Source organism: Ovis aries, chromosome 14, assembly GCF_016772045.2.
Source record: "Ovis aries strain OAR_USU_Benz2616 breed Rambouillet chromosome 14, ARS-UI_Ramb_v3.0, whole genome shotgun sequence".
Taxonomy (NCBI): Eukaryota; Metazoa; Chordata; class Mammalia; order Artiodactyla; family Bovidae; genus Ovis; species Ovis aries.
Genome location: NC_056067.1, coordinates 64,083,054 through 64,110,517, shown reverse-complemented (window position 1 = coordinate 64,110,517; position 27,464 = coordinate 64,083,054). Strand labels below are relative to the sequence as shown.

Genomic DNA, 27,464 nt, shown 5'->3' with positions numbered 1-27,464 from the left:
GTGACAGTTTCAGGGGGACAGCAAGGGGACTCGGCCACACATACACATGGATCCACTCTCCCCCAACCCCCCTGCCATCCAGGCTGCCACATAACCCTGAGCAGAGTTCCCTGTCTCTACAGCAGGTCCTTATTGGTTCTCCGTTTTAAATACAACCCTGTTTGCACGTCCATCCTCCACTCCTAGGGGAGGTGGGGTAGACTGGTTCTTAATATGCAGATAGACCCAGTTTCAGCCTTTGCTTCTTATTGTGAAAGATCACAGGCTGTGTTTACATCTAAAGCGTAATCCACCGACCTGGAAATATCGAATGTGGATCCCGCACAGGATATGACGTGACATCGATGGTGTCATGCATGAAAAGTATGTGAAGAGTAGGAAGTCACAGAGTGGTCATTTTCTCTCCCTTTTCCTAACCCCCAGGATTCTTTCTTACCCTCCTTTTCAACAAGCAAAGGCTACCAGTGGTCTCAGGGCACAGACAGAGATTTTATTTTGAACTTGATGATTTATAACACCTTCATTTTTTTGTTGTTGTTCAGCTGCTAAGTCATGTCCAGCTCTTTGCAACCCCATGGACTGCAGCACGCCAGGCTTCCCTTTACTATCGTTTACTACAGCATCCTTCCCTATCTCCTGGAGTTTGCTCAAATTCATGTCCATTGAGTCGGTGATGCCATCCAACCATCTCATCCTCTGTCTTCCCCTTCTCGTCCTGTCTTCAATCTTTCCCAGCATCAGGCTCTTTTCCAATGAGTCAATTCTTTGCATCAGGTGGCCAAAGTATTGGAGTTTCAGCTTCAGCATCATTCCAATGAATATTCAGGACTGATCTCCTTTAGGATGGACTGGTTGGCTCTCCTTGCAGTCCAAAGGACTCTCAAGAGTCTTCTCCAACACCACAGTTCAAAACCATCAGTTCTTCAGCACTCGCTTTCTTCTCAGTCTAACTCTCACATCCATACACGACCACTGGAAAAACCATAGCTTTGACTAGATGGACCTTTGCTGGCAAAGTAATGTCTCTGCTTTTTAATATGTTGTCTAGGTTGATCATAGCTTTTCTTCCAAGGAGCAAGCGTGTTATAATTTCATGGCTGTAGTCACCACCTGAAGTGATTTTGGAGCTCCCCCCCAAATAAAGTCTGTCACTGTTTCCACTGTTTCCCCATCTATTTGCCAAGATTCAGGAGCAGAACCTGAGGGTTCTAGGATCCCTAAGGAGCAGCAGGAAGGGGGAATTGATGGGAAAACACAAAGCCAAGGCATCTGAAAGCTGCATCAACCACAGGTGAAAATCATCATGGGCCCTGATATAAAAAGTGAGAACAGAATTGAGCAGGTAGAAGGTGACGAAGGTGACCACCAGCATCAGGATGGTGTGGGCGGCTCTGGTCTCCGGGGGGCGTCTGTGGTGCCCAGCGGGGGTGTGGACATACTGCACCCTCTGGCGGCGTCTGTGCAGGAGAAGCACCGTGGAGCCGCTGGACCAGACCATGAGGGTAAGAAACACGGCATCTGAGGTGGACCACAAGTAGACAAAGCCTGCCTTAGAAGCCGAGGGTGAGCAGAACCACATGCCTTGGGCATCAGTATAGTTGTGCTTGTCCTGTGGACCAGAGATGCTCACAGGAATCCAGATATTCATTAAGAGACTGAGCATCCAGCAGGTGCAGCAGGAAGGGCCAGTGACCCTGGGGGCCTTTCCTCTGAGCATCGCCCACTCCGCCCTCCTGGGGGTGAGCGTGAAGGCCTGATAGGTGCTCAGGATGCAGGGGGAGCACAGGGCGGTGCTCCGAGCCACCCTCTGTATGTAATACACAAACTTACACCCGAGGCTGGAGAGGGGCTTCCTTGACACAAAAGCTGCCATTGTGTGGGGAGGCCCAGCAGACAGAAGAACCCAGGAGTTGGCCACGGCCATGTGGGCGACAGTCGTCTGCAGGGGTCTCCGTTTGTGGCCAAGCAAGGCTGGGGAGACACTGCAGAAGAAGAGGGTGACGTCAGCCAGAGCCCCGTTCCCAACCTGGAACAGAAATAGGGCTTTCAGAAACATTTCCCCTGATTCTTTCTGGGGGCGGAGCATCTTTCTGAATGTGGGTTTCTCTGGTGGTTCAGACAGTAAAGAATCCGCCTGCAATGCAGGACACACGGGTTTGATCCCTGGGTCAGGAAGATCCCCTGGAGAAGGGCATGGCAACCCACCCCAGTATTCTTGCCTGGAGAATCCCATGGACAGAGGAGCCTGGCGGGCTGCAGTCCATGGGGTCACAGAGATTCGGACACGACCGAGCAACTGGCACTTTTGGTTTCTCACACCCTTCTGAGCACTCGTGGAGAGGGCTTCAGAGTGGCCTGGCGTGAAGGTCAGGGTTTGCTAGTGCAGGCATGGGGACTCCCATATGACCTCGTACACGGGTCCTGGACCTTCTATTCCGAAAACAGAGACCATCATCCATCACAGAGGAGGGACTGAACCTGCAGAAGTATGCCACTGACGCCTATTTCACATTTTATCATTATTACTTTGTGTTTCTTTCTTTTTACTTTTATATTCTGACTCCCTACACAGATGTAAAACCTAGCAGCTTAGAAGCCATGCCTGTGTTGGTAAAAAATATATGATTGACACATAATAATAAATTAATAAATGTGTAGTTGGTAAATAAGTGAAAGGAGACAAAAATGAAAATACACGGCTGTTCTTCAGTCGCTCGGTCGTGTCCGACTCTTTCTTGACCCCATGGACTGCGGCATGCCAGGCTTCCCTGTCCTTTACTATCTCCTGGAGTTTGTTCAAGCTCTCGTCCGTGGAGTCGGTGCCTACACCATATTTACAATTCATTTTCACCCTCCTTACCATTATCATGCATGAAGAAAATTAAACAGAAAGGCAGAATAATATACATATTACAGGGTTACAGAAGTTATTAAAGTTTTCAAAGAATATAGTTCCAGCTGTGCAGAAATCTAAATTATACATTGATGCGATATGCCGGGATCCGGCCCCAGTGGATCCAGGGTGATTCGAAGGTGGGGACGGAGTCGGAGTCCTTGGAAAAATACATATTTAATTACAGATATATAGAGATTAGAAACGGATAGTGTAGTAGGAAGATTAGTGGAGAAAAAGAGGCTGAATAACTTGGTTTACGTGGAATAGCACCCATGCTCCAGATGGGAATTCAGCCAGAGAAACGGGGAGCAAGAAAGAAGTGACATGGGGGAATCAGTCTTTCTGGAAACTGATCCGATTTCTTTATTTTTGGGTTTGCTTATATACCTTTTGTTACACATAGGGATGAATACAGAGTCACTCGGGGGTCAGCAGTTCTGACCTTTATCAAAATCAGGTGCTTCACATAAATGTATAAAAAAAGGTCTTAGGGATATTACATCAGCTTCTGGCCATGAGATCTGCTGACATTTTATGATCCTTTCTTTCTGATAACCAAAAAACTTTTTTCTTCCAAGGGTGTTTTTTCTTAAACCAGGTACCACCCTCCAAATAAAGTTACATTCCTATAGGGTGAGGGTGTGGTGAGTTACAATCAAGAAAGGAATTTATTTAACCCAAGGTTAACATGATTAATCTTAAAGGTTAATGCTTATTTCTCCTATATGTTAGTTATATTCATTATAAGGGCAGGGAACATGGAGATTTAGCAGCAAACATCAGCCCAACAAATGAAAATCCTTTCACCAATGCTCCCCTTAAAATCTGTTTTGTCTTAAGATAGTGATAGAGTTACATTTTTACATAGCAAGGACACAGTGATTTATAACAAAGCACAATGATCTATTACAAAAGAGAAAATTCATTAACTCAAAAAGTCTAGTGTTGCCAACCTTAAAAACTACTATATTTCCTTTGCTATATTCCAAATACATTGATTAATATATTCCCAGGTGCCTAAGGATATGGAGGCCTGGCGGCAATCATTGACTCAACAAGAAGAAAAAGCCCTATGCTAATTAAGACTCAAAATATTCCAAAACTCTCTGTGCTGTTTATGGTTAAGAGGTAGTAAACAATCATGCGGCAGGAGTATGGATAATCCTGTCACACAAGCTAGTCTGTCAGCAGAGAGGTTTGACCTGAGACACCCTTGTCCCACCCAGGGCAGGGAATTAGCAGTAATTATTGGCATAAGAAATGAAAAACCCTTCACCAATATAATTCCTAACCAACCCACTATACTAATAATTTTCAACTCCCCAAAAGAATTTGCCTTTAGTAAGTCTAAAACATCTCAGATTGGGAGGCTGTAAACAATCACATGTGGCTGGACAAACCTATACAGGTGGGCTAGATAACCTTCAGAGGAGTCCATAAGCTGAAACACTCTAGTCACGCCCAGGAATTTTTATTGCCTTGGAGCTGCACGTTTACTCCTTCTCCGAGAGAAATGGTTATGGGGGAGAGCCCCCGTAAAGTCAGAGGTGTAGGTGAGAGCATAAAACAGACTCTGGTTTCGGGGTAGATGCTCGGGAACAGGGGCTTTCCTGAGGCTTGATCACGCCTTTGCGTATGCCAAGCCTCGTTCCTCATGACCTTTGCCATGGGCGGAGTTCCTCACGCTGGCCCCCGACAGTGATAGTATACAAAACACCCATCATGAAATGGGCAGCTCTCTGACTATACAGGCTGCTGAAAGTCCCTCAGATGATCTATTTGGTATGGAAAATAACCTTAGTTTGCAAAGAATTTTAATCATTAATAATTTTGCAGGTCTTGACTTGCTGAGAAGTCTGTGGAGAGATTTTTCTAGAGCAGTTTCCAGCTTGCCTCAGGCTGTATGTAAAAATAAACACTTCAGTCAAAACATCCAGGTGTACACCTTCAATAAGTACAGTTTTTGCTTGTCAATTATGTGACCCGAAAGCAAATAAAATACTTTGGTTGTTAGACCCAATGCACAGACAGATTGCTTTACATCTTCATTAGTTTTCATTTTTGTAAAAATGAGAATCTTGCTAAACTTGCAAACGAATATGATAACTAGTCTTTTTTGTTAAGATTTTTTTTTTGGATGTGGACCATTTTTAAAGTTTTTATTGAATTAGTTACAATTGTTTCTGTCTTTGTTTTGGTTTTTTGACCTCAAGGTATGTGGGATGCCTTAGCTCCAGGACCAGGGATGGATCCCGTACCCCCTGCATTGGAAGGCGAAGTCTTAACCACGGGACTGCCAGGCAAGTCCCAAAAGAAAGATTTTAAGGAACAATCTAACTTTATACATCCAGGAACTAAAAGAAAAAAAAAATACTAAGCCCAATGCTCACCAGAAGGAAAGCATTAACAAAAATCAGAGCAGAAGTAAATGAGTACAGACCACAGTGATAAAAGATCAGCAAAGACAAGAGTTGGTTTTTTGAAAAGATAAACTCTCCGCCCGCCCGGTAGGAATGTGAGTGTTAGGAACAAACTGGAGCCAGGACAGGCTCTAACGGGCAGGCGAGGCCTGAGGTTCAGTCTCTAGGGAAGCTGAGGCCCTGGGAACTCCTGCAGGCAGTGTAGCTCAACCAATCAGAAAAGATCCCCGTAGCCCCCTGCCTGCGCCAGACCCGAGCCAATCTGGATAAGGATTCGAGGTTTGAAAGTCCTGCGCACACATACAGTTTAGCCAATCAGCTATGCTGTTACAGGAACAAAGCACCGTCTGTATAAAAGTAGATGTGATTCAGAGCTCGGGGCTCTCCTCAAGACGCCACTGCGCTGGATGAGACCTGAGCCCTAGCTCGAGCTAGCAATAAAACCCCTTTGTGCCTTTGCATTGCTGTGAGGGTCTTATTCTCTCAGTCTTGGGGAACCCAACCGTGGGCATAACAGTGAGGGATGATTATAGCACTCAAGGTCAGGCGCCTAAGGCATTTCCCATCTTACTAGTGTTTCTTGTCCGAAGTCCAGCTGAATTAACTTCCCTTAAAAAAAAACACACACACACATTTTCCTTTTATCACAACAATTCACATCCATCCTTTTTCCTGGAATTCCCTTCTTTCCACTCCTTCAACTGTCTTGCTCTCTCAGACTCCAGCCCACTTGGTTTCACTTGCTTACAGTCCCCTGATGACAATCCTCAATGACGGGTTCTGATTCGCTATCTCAGTCTCAAGATGGGATGGGGAGGGAGGTGGGAGGAGGGGTTCAGGATGGGGGACGCATGTACACCCATGGCTGATTCATGTCAAAGTATGGCACAAACTACTACAATGTTGTAATTAGCCTCCAATTAAAAAAATAATAAAAAGAAAACTTGAAAGAAAAGATACTAGAAAAAGCAAAAGGGGTAAGATCACTGACGTAAACACAGATGTTACCTTGGGAAAGGAGCTGAAATTCTTGCTCCGTTGGAAAGATGATGAACTTTCTTTAACATCCCACTGTTCCTACACCCACCTCCCACTGATGCTGCTGCTGAAATGCAAGTCAGTCTATGAGGAGGAAGTGATTTTCCTGTTGCACACTGACACCAGAGAATTTGAATAATAAAATGTCATTTACTCGAAAAAAACACAAAAACTATTTTTTTTTTTTTTTGCTTTTGTTTTTACTCCACCTCCCTCTTTGGGTTTCCCTGGTGGCTCAGATGGTAAAGAATCTGCCTGCAATGCAGGAGACTCATGTTCAGTCCCTGGGTCGGGAAGATCCCCTGGAGAAGGGAATAGCAACCCACTCTTCTTGCCTGGAGAATCCCATGGACAGAGAAGCCTGGTGGGCTACAGTCCATGGGGCTGCAAAGAGTTGGACGCAACTGAGGACCAACACTTCCTCTTGCAATACACTCAGAGTCATTTGAGGACAAGTACAGCTCCCCCTGTTGACTAACAGATTCTCTGCCCGCAGTGTCTGGACACTCAACATGCTGTGAGCATCAGCTACTGCTACTCCACAGCGTCTCTAGCAACAGAGGGAGGAGATACAAGACTTATGGATTCTGATCTCTGCTGTGAACTACAGTTACCTGCAGCTTCCACAGCATTCCTAGAAAGCTGCGTCTCGCCGTGGCCCCAGCCATGACGGAGAACAAACCTCACCTCGTACTGGACCTCCTCCTTTGGCTGTGACCTTCGCGCCCCGTTGCCTGTGCTCAGCTGCCCTGTTTGAGAAACAACGCTGCCGGCATGTGTGCCAAGTTACTGCAGTCGTGTCCAACTGTTTGCGACCCTGGGCGTGGACATGCAGAGTGAGGCAGGGTCAGCCTGCATCCTGCACAGTCTCAGCTCCAAACTCCTCTCCCGCTGAGAGCCTGCTCTCCTGTTTCCTGCCCTGAGACTGAACACAAGGGAGCACTCACCTGCCTGCACTCAGCACCACACTCTGTGCGGGGAAGTGGCAGTCGGGATGGGCCCCAGTTATAGGGACAGGGCCCCTGGGCCCGCTCTCCCCACAGAGGAGCCATTATCATGTCATCTGGAGCAGAGGTGACACTGTCTGCATGGAGAGTCTGGGGCGTCTCCAGTGTGGGCCAGATCTTACCCCCAGGGCTCGTCACCCTCACCCACGCCTGGGGACTAGGGACAACTCCTGGCAATTACTGAGAAGGTCCACGCGAGCAGCTGAGCAGAGGGCAGGAGCGTTTTCTGTGTTCCCTGTGGGAGAGCCCAAGTTCACAGTGACAGTCATAGCCGGGGGAGGGACACTCACAGAGCACGCGGGCTCCCTTCACTGTCTCCCGGTGGGCATTCTCCTTCATGGCCTCACTCTTCCAAACTGTTTTCTCACTGATCATCAGCATGGGATCTGGAGGCTGGGCTTTCTCCTGAGTTGAAGTTCCACAGCCCTTTCTGTTTATGGCCTCAGGTCTGTTTAATCTGGAAAACGCCCCCTTTGAAGCCAGAGTTTCCCTCCTCAGGACCCTCAGGTCTCCCTCACATCCACGTGACTCTGCAAGGACCTTGTCATTGGTTCTAAGTCACCCATGGAGCCCCCTCCTTGAGCCTCTTACTGGACATCCAGCCTGTCCCCGTGTTCTGGGCCATGAGCCTGGTCACACGCATTCCTAGATGTGCAGACAGGGGTTAGCAAGATGAACTTATTAGGACAATATTAGACTTCAGAATTCTTTACGTTGATCGCTGTAATGATCAGTTGCTAGTTGGAGATGTAAATCGGTGTTTGGGTCCTTGAAACCTGCTCCATTAGGTGCACAGTGGGCCTGGGATCATTGTCCCGAGGGAAGACGGTACACTCTCTGCATCAGGCCCCTTCTGGGGAGAATCGGCGCGTGAAGGCAGCAGACGCGTCCACGTCTCATAAACGTGGGTTTTCCAAGATGACCCAGGTAGATGGGACACCGCTTCTATACGGTCGTACATTCATGACCCCTGTCTGGGACAGGGTGCTTGATACTCATCTTAATGTGCTGAATTCACCATGGGGACGTTGCTGGACACAGACACATAGAGATAGTTTGGGCCTACTATGTGCCATTCCTCGACTAGGTAGTGAAGATACAAAAAGAGTTACTAATACCCTGGATTCTGATATCTGAAACCCATGACTCATCAGCAGACTTTCTAGCTGAGCTGGTGGAAGTGTCCAGATCTGAGCCGTCCGGTGTGGAAGCTCCCGTCCCAGGCGGCCACTGAGCTCATCTGGACCGGGCTCATCTGGACCGAAAGGGGTTTGGGTGTAACAGACATCCTGGATTCGCCTTCTGTATTGAGGTGCTCCCATGTTGGGTACAAATATATTTACAACTATTTCATCTTCTTCGTGGACTGATCCTTTGGGTGTATGTGCTGTCCTTCCATGTCTCTTATAACAATCTTAGTTTAAAGTCTATTTTCTCTTAGCAAGTATTGCTACTCTGACTCTCTCTCGATTTTCTTTTGTGAGGAATATCTTTTCCCATCCTCTCACTTTCAGCCTGTGTGTCTTTAGCGCGAAAGTGAGTGCTTTGTACAGCAGGTGCATGGTATGTTTCTTTATCCATTTTGGTGGGAGCATTTCAATTCTTACATATTCTTTGAAATGGTCATAGTAGTTCTAACCAGAATATAAGAATTTGTGAACCCACATGTAATGACTAGAGCATTCTGTACAAAGAGTTACACATTAAGACGACCTCTTTTAAAAATGCAATGATAAATATGCCACATTTTCCTAAAAGATAGAATTAGAGAAAAGGAACTCAGAAAATAGCGATTAGGATAAAACAGAAAACAAAGTCCCAAGATTCTGCACAACAGTGACGAAAACTGAACGTTTATGTGGCAAACAGGAGTGGGCACCTTCTATTATTCCCTCCTGTTACTCCACCCATCGAGTCAGTGATATTTACTGGGCAAATATGGAAAGAAAGTCCAGGCTCAAAGGTAAAATGATCCACTGTACAATTCGGGTAATTATGTGTCGCATTACAGCACAGTAAAGAAATAGAAGTGAAACAAAGACACAAAAGAGTGGAGAGAGTCACCTCCGTTTTCCAGGTTTCATAGCATCACCATGAAATAAAATCTCCCCACAACTCAGGGGTGATACTTATCGGGACCAATACTGGAATAAGTGCCAATCAATGTACATCAGGTATTAGTCAAACTAATATGGAAATAAAGTGTGTGGACACACTTCAAATGATACCGAATAAAGGACAATTCTTTCAGAGCATTACACTGTCCAAGAGGGTAGCTGATTTCCTCAATGTTTCTGCGAATAGCTCTTGAGCTGCTATTTCATGGTTTGACTTTCAGATCTCTCAAGGCAGTGCCAACATTGATTTGCCTTCTAGGTTGATGGGATTTTATGTAAAAATTTGGTACTGAGTACACATGTCAGGAAGTGAAAGTGAAGTCGCTCAGTCATGTCCGACTCTTTGTGACCCCATGGACTGTAGCCTACCATGCTCCTCCATCCATGGGATTTTCCAGGCAAGAGTACTGGAGTGGGTTGCCATTGCCTTCTCCAGGGGATCTTCCCGACCCAGGGATTGAACGTGGGTCTCCCGCATTTTAAGCAGACGCTTTACCATTTGAGCCACCAGGGAAATCAGAAGGCATAGGGAATTCCCTGGCTGTCCTGTGGTGGGGACCCGGTGCTTCCATTGCTGAGGGCATGAGTTTAATCCCTGGTCAGGGACTGGATCCTGCAAGCAGGGTCAAAATTAAAAAAAAAAAAAGGAAAGAATTAGTAAAGAACAGAAAAAAGGCACCAACTTTCTCTTATAAGTAATTATAGAGAGGGGTATACAAGACGTGACAATACTCTACCGCATATCTGGACGTCGCTAAGAGAGCAATCTTAAAGGTTGTCACCGCAAGACGAATCTTTGTAACTATATACAGATATTGTATTAACTAGACTTGTGATGTTTTGCATTCTATCAAAGAAGGGCACTGCCAAAGAATGCTCACACTGCTGGACAACTGCGCTCATTTCCAATGCTGGTAAGGTTATGTTCAAAATTCTTCAAGCCAAGCTTCGGTGGTATGTGAACCAAGAATTTCCAGATGTACAAGCAGGGTTTAGAAAAGGTAGAGGAACCAGAGATTAAATTGCCAATGTCCGCTGGATCACAGAAAACGCAAGGGAATTCCAGAAAAACATCTGCTTGTGCTTTATTGACTACGCTATATCACAACAAACTGGAGAATTCTTAAAGAGATGGGAATACCAAACCACCTTACCTGCCTCCTGAGAAACCTGTATGGAGGTCAAGGTGCAACAGTTAGAACCTTACATGGAACAATAGACTGGTTCAACACTGGGAAAAGAGTATGTCAAGGCTGTATATTGTCACCTTGCTTATTTAACTTATATGCATAAAACATCCTGCAAAATGATGGGCTGGATGAAGCACAGGCTGGTATCAAGACTGCTGGGAGAAATATCAGCAGTCTCAGATATGCAGATGACACCACTCTAATGGCAGAAAGTGAAGAGGAACTAAAAAGCCTCTTGATGAAAGTGAAAGAGGAGAGTGAAAAAGCTGGCTTAAAACTCAACATTCAAAAAATGAAGATCATGGCATCCGGTCGCATCACTTCAGGGCAACTAGAAGGAAAAAAAGTAGAAGCGGTAGCAGGTTTTGTTTTCTTGGGCTCCAAAATCACTGCAGATGGTGACTGCAGCCATGGGATTAGAAGATGCTTTCTACTCGGAAGAAAAGCTATGACAAACCTGATCAGCATATTGAAAAGCAAAGACTTCTCTTTACCAACAAAGGACTGTATAGTCAAAGCTATGGCTTTTCCAGCAGTCATGCACAGATGTGAGAGTTGGACCATACCAAGGGCTGACACCGAAGAATTAATGCTTTCGAACTGTGGTGTTGGAGAAGACTCTTCAGAGTCCCTTGAACTGTGACGAAATGAAACCTGTCAATCCTCAAGGAAATCAACCCTGAACATTCATTGGAAGGACCGATGCTCAGACTGAAGGTCCAGTATACTTTGTCCTGATGTGAAGAGCTGACTCACTGAGAAAGACCTTGATGCTGGGAAATATTGAAGGCAAAAAGGAGAAGAGGGCGGCAGAGGATGAGATGGTTGGTTGCCATCACCGATTCAATGGACATGAATTTGAGCAGACTCTGGGAGACAGTGGAGGACAGGGAAGCCTGGCGTGCTTCCACAGCAGTCCACAGGGTTGCAAAGAGTCAGATACAACTGAGCGACTGTACGACAGCAACACACAAAGACTGTGTTATTCTGTTGCACAACCAAAACTTCTGTAATGGTGTGTGCTAATTATACTTCAAAATAAACAGTGCTCAGTAGATAGTTACAAAATAGCGAGCTTGTAGCTAATATGCAAGCTTCTTCATATTTACTATTTCAGCCACGATGCCTAAAAACCCAAGAGCAGCACCCCTGAGCTCTAGGATCCCTAAGGAGCAGCAGCAGTGGGCTAACAGTGGGGAAACATGAAGCCAAGATGTTAGCGGTATGAAGCAACGACAGGCAAAAATCTAAAAATGCAGCAATACGAAAAGCAAAAATGCAATCCAGTTCGTAGAAGGTGACGAAGGTGACCACCAGCATCAGGATGGTGTGGGCGGCTCTGGTCTCCGGGGGGCGTCTGTGGCGTCCAGTGGGGGTGTGGATATACTGCACCCTCTGGCGATGTCTGAGCAGGAGAAGCACCATGGAGCCGCTGGACCAGACCATCAGGGCAATAAACACGGCATCAGAGACGGACCATAGGTACAGAAAGCGTGCTTTCGGAGCTGAGGAGGAACAGAACCACTTGCCATGGTTATCAGTATAGTTGTTTGTGCCCTGTGGACCAGTGACTGTCACAGGGACACAGATATTCATTAGGAAACTGAGCAACCAGCAGGCGCAACAGGAAGGACCAATGACCTTGGCGGCCCCTCCTCTGAGCATCACCCACTCTGCTCTCCTGGGGGTGAGAGTAAAGGCCTGATAGGTGCTCAGGACGCAGGTGGAGCACAGGGTGGTGCCTCGAGTCACCCTCTGTACGTAATACACAAACTTACACCCGAGACTGGAGAGGGGCTTCCTCAAAACAAAAGCTACTATTATGTGGGGAATCCCAGGGGAGAAAATAATCAAAAGATTGGACACAACCATGTGGGCGAGAATCACTTCTGTGGGTCTCGTCTTGCGGCCAAGCAAGATCGGACAGATGCTGTGGAAGAAAAGAATGACATTACCCAGAGCCCCAAATACCATCTGTAATAGAGAGATGGTTTCCAGAACCGCCTCCCCTGGGTTTCTCAGGGCAGCTCTGTGAACAGACATGGAGAGGACGTTAGAGTGTCCTGGAGCGGAAAGAGGGCTGAGCTGGTGATGACAGCAGAAGTCTTCTTACACAATCAAAGTGGAAAAGGATTCTTGCATTTTCTGTCTCCCGAGAAGGGAGACGTTGTCCTGCTCCACAGGAGGGTCTCAACCTAGAGAACACATGCACGGCATCAGTTACAATGTCTAATACAAAATACTTACTATTTTGTATTTATTTCTGTCCACTTGTATAAGCTGATGCTCCACTAGCCTGTGAGGTCCAGGAACTTGAGAACCATGTCTCTCTTGATCAATAACATGACTGACAGATGCGTGCGTCCATACACGCCAAGTCTCAGTTGCGTCCGACTCTTAGTGACCCCGTGGACTGCAGTTGACCGGGCTCCTCTGTCCCTGGGATTCTGCATGAAAAATACTGGGAGTGGGCTGCCATGCCCGCCCCAGGGGATCTTCCCGACCCAGGGATCGAACTCGAGTCTTTTATGTCTCCTGCATTGCAGGTGGGTTTTTTTTTTCTTTTTTTACCAAATAGCACCACCTGGGAAGCCCTGGTTGACCAATAATTGGTGTTAAATAATATGTCCTGAATATACATATTACAGGTGACATGAGAGAAAGACAGTGATATACCCTTCCCCTTTAGAGTGTATGATCATTCTGACTATTATAGTAACAGATTGACTCTGAAAAATGAAACAATACTACTGAGATTATAGGAGAGTCTGACTACATTTAATACAGCTGTCGCTGAACCAGTTGTCCACCTTGGAGAACTCACAGCTCATCAGAGATACGAAAGAACGATAAAACATTGGTCATGCAGTTCTGGATTCTGCTCCCTCATGGAAGTCAACTTTCTGTCCTAACAATAATTAAAACACAGAACACTCTGTAAATTCCTGAATTCCTAACAGAGGCGAGAACAGAGGGGAAACCTCTGCTTCCATGATTGGAGAGACGGACAGTGAATAGAAGGGGTCGAGGGTATTGGAGCACAGGTTCATGAGCGAAACACCTCGGACCCAGGGCAGAAAACCCTGAACTTATAAAGGATTTATGTAGGCTCCATGGGTTGCTGGAGGCTCTGCGTGGAGATGTCTGGCAATTAGAAACTCCAGGAACACCAAGTTACAGGGAGATCCCCACAGTTCTGAGTTTTGTAATATTTCTTTGAGGGAAAAATCAGTGGCAAAAAAATCAGTGGCAAAATCTCCTTGTGCTTTCAGTGGGGGTTGGAAGGGGAAAAACCATTCTGAAAAACATCAGAGCATGAGGTTCTTCTTAATCTGCCTTTAGGAGAGGTTAGCTAACTGGAGCCTAACCAACCGGGGTTTTTCTCAGAGCCTGACTGACCTGGGAAGGGAAATACCCAGCATCCAGCCCACACTAGCCATTCTGCCCAATCGACTGGGGAGAAAAAAAGCAGAGAATTGCTGGTGAGGTTCACAATCCAGAGGCACAGGCTCACAGAGAGACTGGGACCTCATTGTAGGATGTAGAATCTCCCCTCTCCCCTCACCTCACCACCACATCACTGAAGGCTGATTAACAGTTCCTTTTACCCAGTACGTCATGTCCAGATATCAAGAAAAAACTCCTAGGCATACTACAAGGCAAAGAAAAATTTGGAGACACAGAGCAAACTTTAAATTCAGACACGGCAGGAACGAGGGAATGATGAAACCTTCTGGACTTCGTATGTGCTGTGACTAAGCACGCGCAAGCCAGTGGAAGCAGCAGGAATTAACGTGATGCTGAAGCTTCAGAGGAGAATGTAACTCACCTCACCCCAGCTCAGCACAGAGATCAGGGCTGGTCTGTGCAGGCCTCCTAAGAGAATAAGAAAACCCTGCTAAGAGAGCATGTCGTGTACCCAGGACCATGGGCAGAGGAGTCGGGACCTCAGCCCTGCACAGAGGGACACAGCGAGGGCAGGGGAGGGCGGAGCAGGCCGCGTCCAGTGCAGAATCACTCGGCCTCTTCTCAGAGCTCGCCTCGATGAAAGTCCTCAGTCTTAGGCAGGACTGCCACCCGGGGTCCTTCTCTGTATTCACCTGTTTTAGTCTGCTTGAGGTGTTATTTCAAAAAAAATGCATCACCCACTCAGGGGATTATAAACAACAGAAATTCACTGCTCACAGTCCTGGAGGCTGGATGCCCACAAACAAGGCTGTAGCGAGGACCCCTCTGTGAGAGCGCCCTTCCTGACTCATGGCTGGTGCTTCTCAGAGCGTCCTCATGTGATGGAAAAGTCCATGGTGCTCTGCAGAGCCTCGCTTACAGCAACACTAATTTCACATGTGAGGGCACGGAGCACCCACCTCCAAAGATGGTCATGTGTGGGGTTAGGTTTTCAAAGCACGAAATTTGCAGGGACTCAAACTTTAGACCCGGAGAAGGAAATGGCAACCCACTCCAGTGTTCTTGCCTGGAGAATCCCAGGGACGGGGGAGCCTGGTGGGCTGCCTTCTATGGGGTCGCACAGAGTCGGACACGACTGAAGTGACTTAGCAGCAGCAAACTTCAGACCACGGACAGCCCAAGATATATTTCAGTGCATTTCTGAGTATAAAATGCAAAGTTAACTTACAAAAGCCAGTCATATTCTAACTTCTATTTATAAGTAAAAAAAAAAAAAAGTGTACACGGTTCCTTTCCATCGCTCACATTTCTTGGCAGACTTGAAAATTACCTGAATTTCATCTCATTGCAGATTCTTTTCCCTTTCCATAATGCCTCAGGTTAAGGAAGGACAGTTGGGATTTTTTTCCATATTCCTGAGAAAAATATGTGGATCACACACAGCAACACAAAGCCCACGCAGAATGGAGAGAGAATATCTTTGCCGAAATTAGTGAAAACCTTCATCCAACTGAAGAGGGGCTGAAAATAGGAAAAATGTGTCTGTCGTTATTAAGAAGCGTAATTCTGTGTATTTCTGTGTGTGCACGTGTGTGTCTGTGTCATCAGGACTTATTTGATGCTGTAGGATTTTCCAGTTTAATGAACTCAGCACAAAAATATGTTCTCATGTATTCATACTGCTGCTGCTGCTAAGTCACTTCAGTCGTGTCCGACTCTGTACGACCCCGTGGATGGCAGCCCACCAGGCTCCCCAGTCCCTGGGATTCTCCAGGCAAGAACACTGGAGTGGGTTGCCATTTCCTTCTCCAATGCATCAAAGTGAAAAGTCAAAGTGAAGTCGCTCAGTCGTGTCCAACCCTCAGCGACCCCATGGACTGCAGGCCACCAGGCTCCTCCATCCATGGGATTTTCCAGGCAAGAGTACTGGAGTGGGCTGCCATTTCCTTCTCCAGTATTCATACTAACCCTAATCTATTAGGTCTGAGAATATCAACAGACTTCCTTTAAACATGGTTGAAGGACTCAGTGACTCTGCTCATACAAGACTTGGCAGAGAGTCCACAGTGACCCCCTCCCTCTTCCCCTCATTGTCAGGGACCCCAGGACACAGGATTGGCAGTGAACTCACGGCTCTGGTCCCACTCAGGTACACACCCCAGCACATTCCCCCCTTCCACCTGCCAGCCAGGGCATGGACGGGGCAGCTCAGGACAAGGCAGGGGGGCACCTGTCCTGCCCGAGGTGCTGACAATGCAGCTCTGAGCTCCTCTCCTGCTGAGAGCCTGCTCTCCTGTTTCCTGCCCTGAGACTGAACACAGGGGAGCACTCACCTGCCTGCACTCGGCGCCACACTCTGTGCAGGGGAGTGGCAGTCGGGATGGGCCCCAGTTATAGGGACAGGGCCCCTGGGCCCGCTCTCCCCACAGAGGAGCCATTATCATGTCGTCTGGAGCGGAGGTGACACTGTCTGCATGGAGAGTCTGGGGCGTCTCCAATGAGGGCCAGATTTACCCCCAGGGCTCGTCACCCTCACCCACGCCTGGGGACTAGGGACAACTCCTGGCAATTACTGAGAAGGTCCACGCGAGCAGCTGAGCAGAGGGCAGGAGCGTTTTCTGTGTTCCCTGTGGGAGAGCCCAAGTTCACAGTGACAGTCATAGCCGGGGGAGGGACACTCACAGAGCACGCGGGCTCCCTTCACTGCCTCCCGGTGGGCATTTTCCTTCATGGCCTCACTCTTCCAAACTGTGCCAAAGTGTGTTCTCACTGATCATCAGCGTGGGGTCTGGAGGCTGGGCTTTCCCCTCAGGTTAAGTTCCACAGCCCTTTCTATTTATGGCCTCAGGTCTGTTTAATCTGGAAAACGCCCCCTCTGAAGCCAGAGTTTCCCTGCTCAGGATCCTCAGGCCTCCCTTGTATCCACGTGGCTCTGCAAGGACCTTGTCTTTGGCTCCGCGTCGCCCACAGGCCACCTCCTTGAGTCTCACTGGATCACCAGCCTGCCCTTGTGTTACAGTCCATTAGCTCTGGCAAGATGCACTCTGGGACATGCAGACAGGGGTTGGGGAAAAGAATTTATTAAACTTATATTAGGGAGAAAATGTTAGAATTCTTTAAATTGATCTGTGGGTGATCAATTGCTAGCTGGAAGTTCGACTTGATAACTGGATGTTTGATACCTGATCCATCAGGTGGGCAGCTGGCCTGGTGTTTCTCCTGGGGGACCGTGGAGCAGAAGGGACACCATCCACCCTCCCCATCAGGCGCCTCCTGTGGAGAACTGGTGCATGAAGGCTGCAGACACGTCCGCATTTCATGAGCAAGGGGCTTCCGAGATAACCCTGGTAGACAGAACATCTACCGCTTCTTCAGAAAACAGTATTTATGTTGGCTGCACGAGGCTTATGGGGCTGTGCACAGCCTTTCTCTCGCTGTGGAGAGCGGGGCTACTCTAGTTGCGGTGCGTGAGCTTCTCGTTGTGACTTCTCTTCCTGCAGAGCTCGGGCTCTAGGGCACAGCGGCTCTAGGCCACAGTGGCACAAGCTCAGTTGCTCTGTGGTGTGAGAAACCCTCCCAGACCAGAGATGGAACCCATGTCCCCCGCACTGGCAAGCGGATTCTTAACCACTGGGCCACCAGGGAACTCTTACTGCTCCTATAAAGCTGTACACTCATGGCCATGTCTGGGACAATGTGCGTAAAGGTTTTAATATATTGAATGATTATTCACTATGGGGACATTGCTCAACATAAACACATAGAGACAGTTTGGACCTACTATGTGCCATTCCTCAACTAGGTAATGAAGACACAAAGAGAATTACTAACACTTCAGGTTCTGATATTTGAAACACACGATTCATCCCCAGACTTCTAGCTGAGTGGGTAAAAGCATCCAGATCTGAGCCATCCAGTGTGGAAGCTCCAGTCCCAGGGGGCCACTGAGCTCCTGAAACGGGCTCATTTGGACTGAGGGGCTTGGGTGTAACACACACACCGGATTTACCTTCTGTATTGAGGTGCTCCTATGTTGGGTGCATATATACTTAAACAATTGTTACATCTTCGTGGATTGATCCTTCAATCAATATGTAGTGTTATTCTTTGTCTCTTGTAACAGTCTTTATTTTCAAGTCTTTTTTGAATAACTATCTCTGATTTTGCTTTGATTTGTGTGGAATAACCTTTTCCATTCTATCACTTTCAGTCTACGTGTGTCTCTAGATGGAAAGTTTTTTGTAAATAGCAGGTATATGGGTCTGTTTCTTTATCTAATCAGCCTGTCTGTGTCCTTTGGTTGGAGCATTTCTATTCTGACATATTATTTGAAACAGTCATAATCATTCTAAGGAGAATATAAGAAAATTTGGAAGCTCATATGTAATTGATACAGCAATAAATACAAATAATTATACATTAAGACTACTAAGTGCAATGGAATATTAAAAATGCCACATTTTCCCAGAAAAAAATATATTATGACAAAGCAACACAGAAAACAGTGATTAGGATAAAATATAAAACTAAGTCTCAATATTCTGTGTTTCAGTGATGAAGACTAAACGTTTAAATGAAAAATATGGAATGGGAAGCTTCTCTTCCCTCCATCATATGACTTCATCTGTCTAATCAATCAAATTTACTGACGGTCAGCCGTGACCAACCTATACAACATACTAAAAAGCAGAGACATTACTTTGCCGACAAAAGTTCATCTAGTCAAAGCTATAGTTTTTCCAGTAGTCATGTATGGATGTGAGAGTTAGACTATAAAGAAAGCCGAGCACCAAAGAACTGATGCTTTTGAACTGTGGTGCTGGAGAAGATTCCTGAGAGTCCCTCGGACTGCAAGGAGACCAAACCAGTCCATTCTAAAGGAGATCAGTCCTGAATATTCATTGGAAGGAGAAAGATGCTGAAGCTGAAACTCCAATTCTTTGGCCACATGATGCAAAGAACTGACTCACTGGAAAAGATTCTGAAGCTGGAAAAGATTGAAGGCAGGAGGGAAAGGGGACAACAGAGGATGGGATGGTTGGTTGGCATCACTAACTCAATGGACATGAGTTTGAACAAGCTCCGGGAGTTGGTGATGGACAGGGAGGCCTGGCATGCTGCAGTCCATAGGGTTACAAAGAGTCGGACTTGACTGAGCGACTGAACTGAACCATGTAAAGAAAATCCAACATGAAAAATGATGTTACCCATTGAATAACATTGATTTTCGTGTAACACTACAGCATATTAGAGAAACATGAGTGAAAAAAAAAAAACAACCACAAACAAAAACCTAACACCGTCTCCATTTCCCAGGATTCTTACCCTCACCTATGAAATAAAACGTCCACCCCCTCTGGAGTAACACAATGTAGAGCAATACTGGATTACGTGTAAGCGTGTATCGGATATGAGCTACACCCCAGGGAGACAAACTTTGTGGAAACACTTCAGATGTTCCTGAAGAAAGGAGGCTTCTTTCAGGCAGCTGAACTGGCCAAGGGGAAAGCGGGTTTCCTCAGTAATGGCTGGAATCTTTTTCAAGTTGATCATCTCATGGATTCACTTTCAGACCTCTCAAGGCAGCATGAGCATTTATCTGTTTGACCTTCAAAGTTGTTTGGATTTTGTGTAAAAATTTGTACTGAGTACAAACATCAATGGTACCAAATTCTAATTATAAAAAATAAATTAGTCATGGGTATATAAACATACAGCATGGAGACAGTGGTTAATAATACTGTATTGCATAATGAAAAGTGGTAATAGAGTCAACCTTCAAAGTTCTTGTCACAGGAAAATTTCTGTAGTATGTACAGAGGTGGAAATGGTGACAGATTTTATCTGGGGGGCTCCAAAGTCACTGTGGATGGTGACTGCAGCCAGGAAATGAAAATACGCTTGCTCCTTGGATGAAAAGCTATGACAAATCTAGACAGTGTATTAAAAGCAGAGAACATCACTTTGTCAACAAAGGTCCATATAGTCAAAGCTGTTTTTCCAGTAGTCATGTATGGATGTGAGAGTTGGACCATAAAGAAGGCTGAGCACTGAAGAACTGATGCCTTCAAACTCTGGTGCTGGAGAAGCCTCTTGAGAGTCCCTTCAACAGCAAGGAGATGAAACCAGTCCATCCTAAAGGAAATCAACCCTGAATATTCACTGAAAGGACTGACGCTGAAGCTCAAATACTGTGGCCACCTGATGTGAAGAACTGACTCACTGGAAAAGACCCTGATGCTGAGAGAGACTGAGGGCAGGAGAAGAGGGCAACGGAGGGCGAGATGAGATGGCGTCGCCGACTCAATGGACGTGTGTTTGAGCAAACTCTGGGAGGTGGTGAAGGACAGGGAGGCCTGGTGTGCTGCAGTTCACGCGATCACGAAGAATCGGACGTGACAAACACTGAAAACAACCTGGCGGTAGATAGATATTAACTAGACTTATTTGATTATCTGCAACATATACAAATATCCAATCATAATGTTGTAAGACCTGAAGTGATACAATGTCACATTAATTACGCTTCAGTAAAAGTGGGTATAAAACAAATATATAAAGAATTACAGAAGAAAGGAATTGGCTATTACTGAAGCTGTCTACTATGTATCTAAGGGGCTTCCCAGGGGGCACAGTGGTAGAGCCTGCCTAATGCAGGAGACACAGGCTGAGCCCTGGTTTAGGGGAATCCCCCAGAGGAGGAAATGGCAACCTGCTCCAATATCCTTGCCTAGAAAATTCCGTGGACAGAGGAGCCTGGAGTTGCAAAGAGTCAGACATGACTGAGAGATTAAACACGGATGCACTACATATTTAGCTATTTAACCACTTTTTCTAACAATTCAAGAGCAGAACCTAGGAGTTCTAGGATCCCTCAGGAGCGACTGGAAGGGGGAAACAGTGGAAAAACATGAAGCCAAGACACTAGAGGTCTGTATCAACCATAGACAAGAATCTAAAAGGGCACTGATATAAAAAGAAAAAATAGAAGTCACCACGTAGAAGATGACGAAGGTGACCACCAGCATCAGGGTGGTGTGGGCGGCTCTGGTCTCCGGGGGGCATCTGTGGTGCCCAGTGTGGGTGTGGATATACTGCACCCTCTGGTGGTGTCTGAGCAGGAGAAGCACCATGGAGCCACTGGACCAGACCATGAGGGTAAGAAACACGGCATCAGAGATGAACCGCAAGTACCTAAAACCTGCGTAAGGAGCTGTGGGTGAGCAGAACCACTTCCCTTGATTGTCAGTATCATTTCTTGTGTTCTCTGGACCAGTAATCATCAAGGGAACACAGATACTCATTAAGAAACTGAGCACCCAGCAGGTGCAGCAGGAAGGGCCAGTGACCTCGGGGGCCCTTCCTCTGAGCACCACCCACTCCGCCCTCCTGGGGGTGAGACTGAAGGCCTGATAGGTGCTCAGGACGCAGGGGGAGCACAGGGCGGTGCTGCGAGCCACCCTCTGTACGTAATACACAAACTCACACCCAAGGCTGTTCAGGGGGTTCCTCAAAACAAAAACTGCCATTGTGTGTGGAATCCCAGAGAAGAGAATAATCAGGAGATTGGCCAGCACCAAGTGTGTGAGAATCACGTCTGTGCGTCTCTTTTTCTGGCCAAATAAGATTGGAGAGATGCTGTGGAAGAAAAGGATGATATTACCCAGGGCCCCAGCCACCACCTGAAACAGAAAGATGGTTTTCAGAACCAGCTCCCCTGGGTTTCTCAGGGCATCTCTGTGAACAGACATGGAGAAGACGTCAGTGTCCTGAAGGTGAAAGGAAGCTGGGCAGGAGATGACATCACCAGTCGTCTTACAGAATCAACATTGGGAAAGAATTATTGATCTTTTCCTCTCCTGAGAAGGGAGACACTGTCATACTCCACATGTGGAGCTCAGCCTCTAGGACACATGCGTGACATCAGTTATACTTTTCACTATTAGTATATTAGGTCCTAACATGGCATATCCTTATTCTCCACCAGCATGTAAGTTCCATGAAGTTAAGAACCACACCCAGACTTCCCTGGGGCCCAGGGGTTAAGAAACCGGCTTGCAATGCAAGGACAGAGGATCAAACGCTTATCGGGGAACCGAGGTTCCACAGGCCGAGGAGCAAGTAAGGCTATGCGCTGCACCTAAGACCCAATGCAGCCAAATAAATAAATACATTTTTTTAAAGGACCACTTTTATCTTGTTTACCAACATGGCCGATGCATAACAGATGTTACAAATATGTACTGAGTATATATGACTGTGCGACAGGACAGAAAAGCAGATACACCAAACCTCTTAGAGACATTCCTGCCTATTTTAAGAGCGCATGAAGGAAAAAATCACAAATTGCAAAAGTATTGAACTTATACGACTGTCCAGCTGATTTTAACACAGTTTCAACACAGTCAGTTATCCACACTTGACACTCACATTTCATCAGAATTACCACACACAGTATAACTTAAGAAATCAGTTGTGGACCTGCACTTTGCAGTTCCTCGTGTGAGGAGCTTGGGAGTCACCTCTCTGTCCTAACAAGGAAAACACCAAATAGACGGAAAATTCTCCAATCCGTAAGAGAGGTGAGAGACAGGGGACATCACTGCCTCCACAAGGGAAGGGACAGCAGGTGAAGAGAAGGAACCAAGATTATACTGGAGCAAAGATTCCTGAGCAGAAATCCCTCTGGAGCAAGCCCTGGGTAGGAAATCCTGCCTCATAATCAATGGATTGATGGGGACTCCGTGTGCAGGAGTCTGAAAGAATCTCCAGGAGGACCCCCTCATCCCACAGTTCTGTGAGTCTGGTGATATTTCCCTCAGTTACTATCAGAGAAATCCACCAGATCACTTGGAGTTCTGTATCCGCTGTGACTAAACACGCACACAAGCCAGTAGAAGCAATAATTATTAGTGTGACGCTGCATCAGCAGAGAAGTGTGTAACTCACCTCATCCCAGGTGAGCACAGAAGTCAGAGCTGGTCTGTGCAGGCCTCTTAAGAGAGGGAGAAAGCCCTGCTGAGAGAGCTTGCCATGTGCCCAGGACCATGGACAGAGGAGTTGGGACCTCAGCCCTGCACAGAGGGACACAGGGGGGCCGCTGGGGAGGGCGGAGCAGGCCGTGTCCAGTGCAGAATCACTCAGCCTTTTCTCAGAGATTGCCTCTGATGGCGCTCAGTCTTAGCCACGACGACCACCTGGGGTCCTTGTCAATACTGGCCTTAGAATGTCTGAACTGGTACAACAAAACATCACCCACTTGAGAGGATTATAAGCAGAAATTTATTGCTCACAGCTCCAGAGGTTAGAAGTCCAAGATCAAGGCTGCAGCATGGCTCCTGTCTGAGGAGAGCTGCCTTCTTGATTCATAACTGGTGCCTCTTGCTGTGTTCTCAGATGATGGAGTCATGGAGCTCTAGAGGTCTCTTTTATAAGGGCACTTTTATAGTTCATGACATCCTAATACCATCATGTTTGGGGTTATGATATCAATATATGAATTTTGGGACAGAAATACTCAGACAATTCCATGGTTCAAGCTACATTTCACTGTATTTGAAAATATTAAATTCAGCATTGAATTGTCACGGACAGTATTATTCTAATCCTATTACCATTTTTTAAAAAAAATTATTTTGTATTGAGGGATAGGCGATTGACAGTGCTACGATAGTCTCAGGTGAACAGTGCAGGGCCTCAGCCATACATGCACAAGTATCCATTCTCCACCAAACTCCCCTCCCATCCTGACTGCCAGATCAAATTGAGCAGAGTTCCCTTGCTATACAGTAGGTCATTTGTTGGTTTTCCATTTTAGTACTTCCAATTCTTTAAAAAGGGCACACACTGCTCATTTTCTGGCATTTGCAGTTTTCACAGAGTTGAAAATTCATTAGATTTCATCTCATTACAAAGTCTTTTTTCCTTCTCCTCCTGCTCCAAAATAAAGTAGCGGGGGAGCATATCCCCCATTCAATCAGAGAGACAAAAATATGAGTAACATCTATACACACAACTTAAAAACATCCAGAACTCTAACAGAATGTGCTGGGATCCAGCCCCTGCAGGATCCAGGGGAACCTGAAGGAAAAACGGCGTCGGCGGATGATTTAGAGAGAGAGATAAGGAAAGAATATTGTAGATAAGAAAATAGGGGAGAGACAGGCTGATATTCCTTGGTTTACATAGAAAGCCAATAAAACTTCGAGACAAGAAGTTTGCCCTGTTCACGGAGGCCACAGGTGCCCTCCTGGTCTCCCGAGGGAGTGAAGATGCAGAACGTCTTCCCGTTCAGGTCTTAGAAACCCGGGCAGATAAGTGAACGCAGGGAGCCTCCATGCTCCAAGGGATCAGCCTGAAAAAAGAGGGAGGGAGAAAATGATTGACACGAGGAGACCAAGTTACTTCAGTAAGCAAGGCCCAATAGCTTTATTTTTTAAAGGTACTTATATAGCTTGTCTTATACATAGAGGGAAATGAAAGATGCAAAGTCATACAGAGTCAGCCCAAACATTACATCTGTTTTGTCTTTATCAAAACCGGGATTTTTTCTGCAAACCTTTCCCATATACAATGTTGTGTACATTATCTTCTGGCCTTGGAGGCCTGTGAACATTTTATGACCCTCTTTTGATAAAGGCTTCTCAACCAGAAAACTTATTTTCCCTTGAAATATTTTTTCTTATATTTCTAACCTACGTCAGCCTCAAAAAGTATTAAACAGAGTTACAGTCTCACGAAGCAAAGGTGCAGTGAGTTACAAGAAAGAACCAATTAGCTCAAAAGTCCAATATGGTTAATTTCAAGGCTACACTTGTTTTTCTTACTTTCCAACTATGTTAACTAATGCACTCCCAGGTGCACAGTGGATAAGAGACATGGGAACTTGGCAATGAGCATTGGCCCAATAATGAAATCCTACATTAGCACTACTCTAATAAGTTTTAACTCTTTGAAAGGCTCTATGTTTCAGGCTTTCTGTGCCTCTCACAGTTGGGAGGCTGTAAATAATCACATGTGTAGCTGTAAGAGTCTGGATATATCTGCCAAGCAAGCTAAAATGCTAACAGAGGGGTTTTGATTGGAAATATTTTTCTCATGTCCAGACTTATTAGCTATAGCCCTACGTTGATTTTCTCCAGAGAGGTGGTCAGGAATAGCCCCCTGTTAATGTCAGAGGAGTTGGTGAAAGTCATGAAATAGTAAGACAGATTCTGGTTCTGGGATAGATGTTCAAGAAAGCCTAGGGAGCCCGAAGAGTTCTGAAGCCTTGCTTAACAGTTCTCTTCCACATGACTTTTGTCATGGGTGGGATCTCCCGTGGTGGCTCCCGGCAAGAATGTCTTAGCAGAAATTATAACCCATAGTCTAATTTGTTAGGTTCTGAGAAGTCACTAGACGGCTTTACACATGGTTGAGAAGCTCAGTGGCTCTGGTCATGCAGACTTGACAGATTCCGCAGTGGGCCCCCCCCCCCTCTTTTTCCCTCATTGTCAAGGAACCCAGGGCACAGGGATTTGCAGTGAAGTCAGCGCCTTGGTCCCACCCAGATACACTGTTGTTGAATTATTACAACATCCAAGACCTGGAAATAATCTAAGTGCCCACTATTAATAAATAGACAAAGAAGCTGTGGTGTATTATACAATGGGATGTTTGTCATTGGAGGATGGCTGTTATAATGTTGTAACACATGTTTTTATTGGAGTATAGTTGTGTTGCATTGCATGCTGTACAATATTATTTAGTTTCTGCTGTACAGCAAAGTGATTCACTTATCCCCTCTTTTCTTCACCTTTAGGTCACCACTGAGCACTGAGTAGAGTTCCCTGTGCTATACAGTAGGTTCTCATTAGTTATCTATTTTACGCATTGTAGTGTATACATGTCAAACTAATAGTATTACTCATAAGCACTGAATCGTTATTTTACCCATGAAACTGACATAACATTATATCAGCTTATATTCCAATTTAAAAAACTGCAAAAACAAAAGTTGGACACTATCATATACAAAAATGATCTCAACTGGATCACCAGCGAAGTCCCCCAACAAGTCTTAACAGATTTAAGACTGAAATCTCATGAAGTGTCTTTTCTAACCCCTATGATATGAAACTAGATGCCAATAACAGCAGGAAAGTCGGAAAATCCACAGATACATGGAGATGAACAACCACCTCTAGAGCAAACAGTGGTCAAAAAATCCAAAAGGAAATAAAAGACCTTGAGACAAGAGTGCGTGGAAACATAGCAAACAGAAGGTTATGGGATTCAGCACAAGTTGTTCTGAGAGGGGCCTTTTCACAACAGATGCCTACATTAAGAAAAACGATTCTAGTAATCAAGCTAACTTTTTACCACAAGGATCAACAGCAACCAAAAACCACCAAAATACCACCACCACCCCCTCCCCCGCCCCCCAAAACCAAACCCCAAACTAAGGAAAAGTCAATGGATACGAGGAAATAAGAAAGAACAGAGTGGAAATAAATGAAGTAGAGACCAGAAAAACAATAGGGAAGACCAAGGAAACCACGAGCTGGCGTTTGGAAAGATGAACATTCCCCTTGTCACGGAGCACCTGCGGCAATGTGAGGAGGAAACAGTGCCTTCGGGCACCTCGGGCGTTTCTAACCCCACGGCCGCCCTCGCTCCTTTTCCCACCAGAGCCGCGGCATTCCTTCCCCTCAAAGCGGGAAAGCCGTCCTGGCCTCACCTCCCAGCTCCTAGTCGCCCCTCTTCCCGCCACGTCAAGGGTCTCGTGCTTCAGGCTCAGCCTCCCGGCTCCACCTGCTCAGAGTCACCTCAGGAGCGCCCCCAGTCACGACTGACCCACTCACTCTCTTCCCCTCAAGATGAGAGTCATACCTCTTTGTTCGTTTCCTCCTCTCCGCTCTCTCTTCCTGATACATCGAGAGCTCTCGGAAATAAGAAATACTCTCGCGGCAGATGCAGCGCTCGCCCGACAAGCACCGTGGCTCCCGGCCAGCCTCTCCCTCAGCTCTGGCTCGTGCTGGAGCTGCTGTGTGCAGGCACCACCTCCGATTTCGCGAGAGTTTACCGGGACGAGGACCTAAACACTAACCCTGCTCTCGCGACAGTTCCTAGACTCTTACCCCTGCTCTCGCGACAGCTCCTGGAAAGAGGACGTGGACGCATGCTCCTGATCTCGCGACAGTTCCCGAGGCACAGGCCTGTTCAGGTACCTCTGATCTCGCTGTAGCTCCCGGAGCTCGAAGATGGACGTGTTCCCCTGATCTCCCGGCAGCCCCCGAGGAAAAGCCCCGGACAGGTGAGTGGACTGTGGGCCCTGCCCTGCACGACGGTACTGCGACTTCTACCTGCGCTGTGTCCCGTCCTGCCTCCTTCAGGCTGCGGTGGCCCAT

General features: G+C 46.5%; 3 protein-coding genes across 3 annotated transcripts; all 3 read right to left on the bottom strand.

Annotated features, from left to right (window-relative positions):
* Positions 1-470: 470 nt before the first annotated feature.
* Positions 471-27,464, bottom strand: LOC101104263 (vomeronasal type-1 receptor 4-like). The gene is made up of 4 exons (XM_060397860.1): positions 27,420-27,464; positions 27,195-27,331; positions 26,947-27,070; positions 471-2,026 (listed from the first exon to the last, which is right to left on the bottom strand). The coding sequence occupies exons 1-4, from the start codon at positions 27,462-27,464 to the stop codon at positions 1,187-1,189; spliced, it is 1,146 nt and encodes a 381-aa protein (XP_060253843.1). The 3' UTR covers positions 471-1,186.
* Positions 9,186-12,862, bottom strand: LOC101104003 (vomeronasal type-1 receptor 4). The gene has a single exon (XM_027977604.3). It carries the CDS (start codon positions 12,709-12,711, stop codon positions 11,782-11,784), a length of 930 nt encoding a protein of 309 aa, XP_027833405.1. The 5' UTR covers positions 12,712-12,862; the 3' UTR covers positions 9,186-11,781.
* On the bottom strand, positions 20,796-21,950 carry LOC101103749 (vomeronasal type-1 receptor 4-like). Its single transcript, XM_060398211.1, has one exon. The coding sequence runs from the start codon at positions 21,825-21,827 to the stop codon at positions 20,919-20,921; it is 909 nt and encodes a 302-aa protein (XP_060254194.1). The 5' UTR covers positions 21,828-21,950; the 3' UTR covers positions 20,796-20,918.